General features: G+C 52.5%; 1 protein-coding gene across 1 annotated transcript in view; it reads left to right on the forward strand.

Moving 5' to 3' along the window:
• The window catches only part of LOC311173804 (NACHT, LRR and PYD domains-containing protein 1-like), a gene marked incomplete at both ends in the record, with an annotated part of 199,360 nt that extends 198,337 nt beyond the window's left edge, over positions 1–1,023 (forward strand). Inside the window, one exon of the mRNA XM_084237900.1 lies at positions 949–1,023. Within this exon, the coding sequence (XP_084094026.1) occupies positions 949–1,023 (75 nt within the window). The remainder of the gene's footprint in view (positions 1–948) is intronic.
• Positions 1,024–9,554: the final 8,531 nt, after the last annotated feature.

Consider the following 9,554-nt stretch of genomic DNA (forward strand, 5'->3'; position numbering starts at 1 on the left):
AGCAGCAGGCATGGCAAAAATCTGAATTACAGTTAATCAAATTCTAAGCCCCATGCACTGTCCCTCCCACCATGATGTCCTCAACCTGTCCTTGAATGAACAGGTGTTAACATGCTCAAGGCCTTTGGGCCTCCCTGTTGCGCAAGGGGTTAAGACGCAAACTATGGGGCCTCCCCGGTGGTGCAGCAGTTGAGCGCTGGATTGTGAAGCTGCCCGCAGCCTCTGCAGCGCTGGTTCAATTCCCGGCTGCTCCCCGGCCACCGGCAGAGGGTCCCACATGGCACACAGACCTCTCCTGCCACCCGCTGCTCCTCTCAGCAGTGTACTTCGGTCCTTCTGCCTGTTCTGCTCCCTATTCTGGCTCTGGTGAATTCTCTCACCCTCCCACGCTTCTGACTGTAACCAGTGCTTGTATAAATAAATCTAAAAAAAAAAAAAAAAAACCTTAAAAAAAAAAAAAAGACGCAACCCATGAAGCTAGCCACAGCCTCTGCAGCATGAGTTTGATCCCCAGCCAGGGAGCTACACACATGGTGCAGCAGACCTCTCCTGACTCACCCACTGCTCCCCTCAGCAGTGTATTTCAGTTAATCTGCCTGTTCTGATCCCCACTCAGTCTCTGGTGAATCTTCTCACCCACATACCTCAGGTCTGTATCCCAGCTCTTGTATGAATAAATAAATAAATTAAAAAAAAATCCTCAAGGCTTTTGGCAGTTTCCTGTGATAGCTTGGACATAAGATAAAAGAATGAGCATTAGCAACATATAGGATTGCATGAGTTAAGTCAGCTTTTGCAACATCAAATGTGCTAATATGAATCACTCAGCTGTTTTCAAGGCAGAAACAGGGTATCAAGTTGCGAACCTTTGGATTGGGAGAAACTTCACAATCTCTTAGTCCAGCACCAATAACACCAAGACCCAACCCCCCTAAACAGGCCTTGTAGAGACAACCTGTGCGAATGCGGGAACCTGCCTCCCGCGCTGCCACCCACAAGCACAGCGAGGAGGAAGGAGGGTGACTCGACTCCGCCCTGGCTTGGGAGCCTCCACAGCTGTGAACCAGCCAGCCCCGGGCAGGCCTGGGTTTGAGTCCCGCTCTGACTCTTACTTACTGGGTGATCCTGGGAAATTTACTTCACCCGTTGGAGCCTCAGTTTCCTCCTGTGTAAAATGAGAATCAGATTGTCTAACATGAGGGCTGTTGGAAAGCTTAGATACAGTGATCTTTGCACAAATCTCGTTCGGTGGGCCTTAATAAATAGTAGCACCCTGATGTTCTCCCTCATAGTAAGGCAGTTTCCTCCTCCTCTGTCTTAGTTCTGTCCCCTGGAGCTGACAGAAGAATCTGTCCCCTTCCCATGGGAAAACCTTAGATGCATGAAGGCCATGACCCCAGCTTCCTTGCATCTCCTCTTAGGAAGCTGAACATCCCTGGCTCTGTCCATTTTTCTCCTGATATTGTGGTTGTCAAACTCTCTGAGATTCGGTCACCTTCCTCGGCTGATGCTCCGTCTGTGGCTGAGTCAGGGGAACCCTGAGACCACCCATCATCGTGGAGGATGTGGGACACTCTCCCCGCTTCATGCAGATGAACCCCATGCTCCCAGAACCACACCTGAGCTCCCCTCTCCCTGGGCCCATCCCCGCATCAGGTGACACTGATGTCTGTCTGTCAGCAGCTCCCAGGTCTTGGCCACACGAGGATGTGGTTTCCTCCCCCCTCCTATGCAGGTCATATTTAAGCCGGTTAGTCTGTTGTTGGTCATGTTCATTTTTCCTTACAAATACTTCCAAGTGATTCATTTTTCCTGACTTAGCTTTTCATTCTGACATGCAAATCCAGAACAAAGTGGATCTGATCTAGGAGATTCTAGAGGTCCATGCAAGACAAGTCGTTAAATTTCTGCTCAGATACCAGAGCTCAAGTAGATTAAGTAAGGGACATGGTGAGTTCTCCACTGGGATCTGTTAGGCTGAGACTGGATTAAACCATGTCTAGGCTATTGTGCGAGAAATTATTGTTATTCAGTCTCTCTCTCTCTCTCTCTCTCTCTCTCTCATCATGATATTTGGGCCTCCACTACCCATGTGCTTAAGGAAAAGATTGACCTAGATGATCTCTAAGATCCCTTCCAGCCTTACTCCAGATTCCATCACAATCTGTCTGTAGTTTATTCTCAGAATCATAGGATCTCAGAAGGGGTAAGCGACTGGGGATCATGTGGACTAATACCCCACACTGTTCAAATGCTTCTCTCTGTGTCCTCAGGAGACCTCAGACCTGCACCCATACTGGATCCTCCAGCCCCGACAGGTCAGTGGCAGCTGTGAGAGACACGGGAGTCAGGGGCAGATCTGGGCGCACCATGTGGCCCTGGAGGAGGGAAGAGACCCTGCAAGCCCACAGGGGCAGGCCTTGGAGAGTGGTGTGTGGCAGGACTTGGAGAGGGGCAGGTTCCTCACGTCCCTAGTCTTGTCCATGTTGCTGCACCTCATGGGAGCCTCAGTGCCTCCTTCAGTAACTGAGCCCACATTTAGCCTAAGGAGAGTGCTAGGCTAAATGCTGACATGAGGGAGGGTGGAGGTAAATTCATGGTGTCCAGATTCATCACGGGAGAGGGCTGGGTGCAGAGAAAGTGATGGAGTTGCTTGAGGTGGGGACAGGGCAGGCTGCAGTGGGAACTGCTCTTGATTCTCTGTGGCCTCACCTACACCCCCAGGTGCACCAAGGATGGCACACTTCGTGGACCAATATCGAGCACAGCTGGTGGCTCGAGTGACTTCAGTGGACCCCATCCTGGACAGGCTGCTTGGGCAGGTGCTGAGTGATGAGCAGTATGACACCATCAGAGCTGAGGCCACCACGCAGGGCCAGATGCGGAAGCTGTTCAGCTTCGTCAGGTCCTGGGACTGGGCCGGCAAAGATCTCCTCTACCAGGCCCTGAAGGACACCCAGCCTTACCTAACTGATGAACTCTGGAAGAAGGGAACAGTGGAGGACACTGAGGGGCTCCTGCCCAGCTTGGCAGGTGACTTCTGCACACCTGATGAGTCCTAGATCTCCTGACAGCCCTTGAGTCTCAGTTTCTTCATCTCTGAACAAGTGGCATCTGAGATGCCTTCTCGCTGTAAAGTTATGGTTACCCCTCACTGGGCAGTGATTTCCATGCCCAGGGGTGCCACCCTGGCACCCAGCTGCTCCCTGGATTTCACAGGCAGAGCCCAGGTGGGTGACAGCACCTCAGGGAATGCCCTGCTGGAGCTGGACCTGAGGACCAGGCAGGACATGCCCCAGAGCCTATGTGGGGTGGATCTCCCATGGGCATCCAGAGGAAGGAGTAGGAACATGGCACTGCTGAGACAATGACAATGGACACCTTGGGGGCTTTGAATGGTTTATGATAGGAACAAAACCAGACTTGTGAACTTGTCTATGTTGAGCTTGTATTTTCTGTATGTTCTGTTGTCTGTGCTGTGGCTGGAGTCTAGGTGGGTCCCGGAGCCAGGAGAGGGCGAGGCAGAGCTGCAAGGATTGGAGATGAGGTCTCAGTTTAGATGTCTCCTCCTATGGAGACACGTCCTGACTCTGAGCTCAGACCCCACTGCCCCAAGCCCCTGAGGCACCTGTGTCCCCACCTGATCGTCAGCACATGGCCTTGTCCCTCCTGCTTTACCGCTGGTCTCTAAGTAATGGTCACAAACATTCCAGGGCCCACCGATCCCCAATGACCCTCCATTCTGTTACAGATTCTGATGGATCTTTTCTGGTTGCCACCAATTAATGCTCCACAAATTTTGAATAAGCCAATAATAGGTTTCAAGCTTAGAGTGCTTGGTGTGTGCATCACACAATGGGAGAGAGGCAGCAACTGCCCTGGGTCACACTCTCAACCAGAGAGTGAGGGGAGGGGGGTAGGTCTGGTTTTATGAGGTTGATCACCAGGGTGGGCAGCAGAGAGCAGACCCTAAAGTTTCAGGCTGTTCATAGGAGGGCATGTGCAGACAGGTGACATCTTCTTCATACGTCACGTGATTCACTCTCCACCCAGGGGTGTGGTTTAGCCAGCTAATGAGTCCTCAGTCATTCCTGGTTCTCTGCCATCCGTGTCTGGGGGAGCATCTTCTTTCAACTGGTTCTGGAGCCATTGCCTGACACAGGAAGCTTCTGCAAGGTGGAAGTTCTGCTTGGATTTGTGAAATTCCTACTTGCTTGGGGGCTCCATAACAGGCAGTTTAGGCAAGCAAGGTCAAGGCCCATGTGGCCCAGTGACAGTTGCACAAACTATTCACACATATTAGAAAAACTCTACTACTACTGTCCTCACATACTGAAAAAAAATTTTCTTATCTTCAGGAAGACTAATCCCACAATTCCATGAGACAGTCTGCTTCCTCATAGTTTCCCCTTTTTTATGCTAATTCCAATATCTGCCTTGTTATTTGTTACCAACAGTATTTTTTTAATCTGTTTTTTTCCTTACAATGTTTGCTTTCTTTTCTCAGTTGTAGTCCCCATAGAATTTCTACCACCAATTCACCCAGCACCATCACCATAGTCCTTTGTGCTATTCCCGCCCTTGTTTGGATTCCTTTCTCTCCCCCTCCCCAGCAGAATGTCTCTAATTTATAGACGCTTGTTTATTTTTGTTTTGTTGTGCTGTTTGTTGTTGTTATATTTTTTCCCTGATCCCCTATATTTTATTTTTCCTTCTGACTTATTTCACTGAGTGTAATCCACCAAGGGTATTTTTTAAAAAAACAACTGGAACTCCCTGATGGCCTAGGGGTTAAGTATCAGGGCTATCAGTTTGATCTGTGGCCAGTGAGCTGACCCACACGGTGGAGCAGATCTCCCCTGTCTCACGTGCTGCTCCCCTCAGCAGTGTATTTCAGTAGATCCGCCTATTCTGCTCCCTACTCTGTCTCTGGGGAATCCTCTTAATCCCTGCCCCAAACACCTCTGGCCTACACCCCAGTTCTTCAACAACACAAAAATTAATAAACAAAATCTTTTTAGAAAGATTAAAAAAAGAAAGTGCTTTTTATCTCTTTTGAAATAAAATAGGAACCTAATTGAATCATTGCCATTTACGGTGTCCTTACATCACTTCCATTTCCCACACATGCACTATACCAGCTCCTTGTTAGAGCAACTTTTCCTTCTATTGACCCCCTGGTCCCAGCTCAGGCACTGCCAGAGCCAGCCTCCCCCTCCCTGCTACTAGGGACCAGGGGGCATGTGCACAGCAGGAAGCTGCGTTCAGCTTGAAGCAGCAGGGCAGGGGCCAGGTGCACAGGGGTGACCATGAGGAGTGTGGTGGGGGTGAGAATTCAGAGCGGGCACTGAGATGTGGGCAGTGAGGAGAGGGAGCCGGGGAGGCGCTGAGCTCCAAGAGAAAGACAAGGACAGATGGTGGGACCAGGAGGAAAAAGGCCTCTGTTAGGAGAAAAGAGTGGGACATGAACGGACACCCCAGGTATTGATGGGTCAATCAAAGGCAGAGAAGGCCACTGGGAAGGGCTCACACAGCCTGGGTGTGAGGGGCTGCGCCCCTGGGAGTTCCCACGCACTGTATTCCAGAGGCCCCTCCCGACCTTCACAACAGGCCACCCGGCCCCTGGGAAGGCTGGTCTGATAGGGCAGGTCCCTCTTTGCTCACGCTCTTCATCCTCCCTCGGGGGCAGCTGCAGTGCAGAAAGAGCTCAGGGCTGGTTGGGGTGCAGGGCTGGTCCTGCTCCCATAGGACGGTGTCCAACCACCCGTGCCATCGAAGCACACACCTCGCACCCCCGAGAGCCCCGGGCTCTGACTGGAGTAGCACCACCTGCCTCTGTTAATTCTTCCCCTGCACAATTAGCTACTGAGGGACCAGCTAGTAGCATCCCTGACCCCACCCCACAGGCACAATCAGTGTCTGTGTCCCACTGCTTCCACTCCCAGACACACACACGCACACACACATACACACACGCGCGCGCCGCATGTACCCTCAGGCCTGGTTCAACGCAGGTGCAGGGAAGACTCTCAACCAATGTTTGCTGACTTTAACCAATGAATAAATTCCCAAATCACCATTCTCTTTCAAAAGTTGTACAATTCTCCCCCATCCCCAGTCTTCCCAAGGGCTCCTCATGTTCCATAAGGGTGGTCCTCTCCTGGGTGCCTTGCAGATCCCCATCCCCTTCCAAAGCACCTCCAACCAACATCACCTGTCAACCTGAGCTGTTTTAAATTGAAGTCATCTCTGGAGTTCAGCCTCCAGACTGCACAAAGACCTGGATAGTAGCTGCCTCGGTCCCCAAACATAGTCCTTCTGCCGACCACAGTCAGGACTCCACGGGATGACACCCATGGCCTGAGCCCCAGGACATCTCAGCAGAGAGCCCCTCACCATCCAGGACGTGTCTGGGTGCATGCAGCCTCCTGGCAGCGCAGCTCCCCTCTCTGGGTCTTGGCTTGGAAGCTGCAGCAAAGCCCAAGGCAGGAAAAACCACAAAGCCTATGGATCTGAATCTCTAGAGGGGAGAACAGTACCCCAACAATGCCACTCACAGCATCTTGTGCTCAGTTAGTGTCCACTGTTTCTTGGTTCACTGGCTCCCGCAGAGCCAGTCTCAGCAGCTCCCCCGGCAGCACTGTGGCTTCTGAGGACTCAAAAAAACCTGGGCCTCCTTGGGGGCCCTCTCTGGAAGGGCCCAAGTCTAGCTCATCCCATAAAGGTCTGCGGCCATACCCCAGACATCCTGTTTCGGGTGGACCAACGCTGACACACAGACATAAGTGAAGCCATTTTAAAATAGTGCTGTTACAGGAAGCATCGCTGTGGCTACAGCACAGGAGCCATCCTCCCCGCCCCAACATTCAGGCAACCCACACCTCAACAGCCTGGGCTCCACACCCAGCGGGCCATGAACCAGACATCCTGAGACAGAGGAGGGAAGAGGGAACAAACCCTTGTGGGTGTCAGCGAGATGACGCAGAATAGTGCAATTAGTGATCACTCAGAGTCACTAACTCTTTGCACTGACAGCTGGGCTGCTCTAAAGGGTAAGACAGGGGTGGGTGCTCAGGAATGAGTCCTTGAGGGGTCCGTGGGTCGGGGGGATATTGGATTCGGTTCATCTGCAGGACCTGAGGTGACCTCAAGTCAACCATGGTCATCTCCTAAGGCAACGACACCTGCTGTAATCAGGGAGATGATGCCCAGCTCAGCTGGAGCCCGCACAACTGGTCATTTTGTCCACACTACATATGGGGTGTAGAGATGAGCACCCACTGCAGAGCCCAGGGACAGGGACACTGCAATGATGCAGGATTATCTCAAAATAAATTAGCTTGAGTAGCACAGTCATGTGTCTTGGGTGTCCCCTAAATAATACCTGAGGGTTCACCCAGGAGCCTGGAGCCCTCCCTGGAGCCAGGGGATTGGCAAATTGACCACACTTTCCAGCCTACTAGGAGCACAGCCTCCTACTCTGCCCTGCTCTGTGCGGGCACTGCGTCTGCCCACATGCAGAGGCAGGAGGTGGAGGTGGGCTAGGGATACATCGACGCAAGGGGATATGCTTCCCTGGGGCTTCTGCAGTATCCGCACATTTCGAGGTGTTGGGGAGCCCAGGACTGAGTCCAGAAGCCTGAGACTGGGGACTCAGAGTTAGCACAGAGAGATAGAGGTCGCCTTGGATGCCCAGTGTGCTTTAGGTGATGACTGGCCTTGGGGACACATTTACCTGCCGATTCCCCTTGAGCACGGACATCAGCTCACCACACAGCACAGTGAGAGGCTCCACACTCAGGTGCCTTTGGGCCATTTCCTCTGTCCCGTCTGAACATTTGTCACTGACCACCGGGGGGCAGTCAAGGGCTTTCACTGCTTTAGCAGCCTCCTCAGGCTGTTTGGTCTGAGGCTGCATACATGCCTTCCTCTGAGGCGTGAAGTTTCAAGTTCTGCTGGTTTGGGTCTTTGCTCCCTGATACTCAGGCCCGTTAACAGCACTACTGGAACCTCAGTTTTATTCAGAAGAGGTGTGGGCTTCCATACAAAATAACATCAGAAGTGCTGCCCATCACGTGATCGCAAAATTCAGCAGGAGCCAAATAGAATCAGCAGATATTTGTGTCACAAGAACAGACATGCTGACCCTTGTTCTCTCCCCACCCCCTCCTGTGACTCTACGTCAGTACCCTGCATCTGCCAAAGAGCGGGACGGCTGAGCAGGACAGTGGTTTTCAGACACGAGTCTGCGCCCTCTTCAGTGGGTCGACAAATTAAACTGCTTTCCTTCTCCTCAAACACTGCTCCTTCTCTTAGCTAAGGGAACCGAAACCTGCCGGCATTGGGGTATCAAAATGATGAGTAAACTGAGGCCCAGAGGAAAGAATCAGCCACCCAAGGAGCCAGTGTCCAGGTGAGGCTGAGCTGCAGCCCCCTCAGGCTTGGCTCCTCCAGCCCAGGTCATGTCAGGTACCTCCAGAAACCTTTCCCCAACAGGAAAGATCAGGGTGTCACTCTTGCACCCACAGTCCCAGCTCCGCCACACTACAAAAGCAGAAGGAAGTAAGTGCCCAGCTCCGAAGGGGAGTGGCTTTGGACATTGGGCTGCGGTGGGGTTGCCCATATGTTGATTAACTGACACAGTTCCCTGGGGTCCAACCTACCCTGTCCTGGCCACACCCTCATGGGGTTCCTCTGGGTGACTGTTCCTGCTCTGCTCAGTTCAGGACTTTCCTGGTGGTGTCCCAGGGCCAGGAGAGGGCTGAGAGCTGGGAGTGGGCACATGATCTCGATCCTCCAAAACACCCCCACCTCCGTGATTCCCCTCTGTCAGCATCAAAGCTCAAGGGTGGGACCCCAGAGCCCAGGCCCGGGAGAGGGAAGACTCAGAGGACACAGAACAGTGAGTATCACCCACATCTACCAGCCCACCTGCCCATCCACATTCTCTCCCCTGAGTGGCCCAGCCCCAGCACCCCAGGTCCCTGACCTCCTCCAGTGCCCCCATCTCCCTGGTGTCCTCCCTCCTATTGCCCCCTACCACTTCCTCCCCTGCCCCACTCCCAACACCAGCTACTCTGTTAGCATGTGACCCAGGGGCACCCAGGGATCCCACACTGTTAAGAGGTGCACACTCTCAAAGGGGTCCAGCCATCTACCACACAAAGGCAAAGGAAACTGACTCATAGTGAAAGATCTTTAAGAGAATTTGTGTACAGAGAGAGAGAAGTAATGATCCTCATAATAATTTCCCAGTAAAAACTCCCAAATTGCCCAGCCCCTCATGGGCAGGTGCCCAGCCAAAAAGGTTTGGCCCAAAGTGTGGCTGCTGAGGTCTGAAATCTTGCCACAGTCTAAAATAACTTCTGGCAGGATTCACAAGACAGGGGTCAAGCAGGCCCGAGAGTGCCAGGACAGAGAGAAATATCAGGTCAGATAACCACGGCCGTTGTCTCTGGCAAGGACAGCCCCACAGGTCTCTCACCCACTCGACTCTTCCAAGGATTTCTCCGAAGTCTCTCATCGCTCTTCTCCATGTGTCTCTTCCAGTCCCC

Source organism: Talpa europaea (genome assembly GCF_964194135.1).
Source record: "Talpa europaea genome assembly, chromosome: 7".
Lineage (NCBI taxonomy): Eukaryota > Metazoa > Chordata > Mammalia > Eulipotyphla > Talpidae > Talpa > Talpa europaea.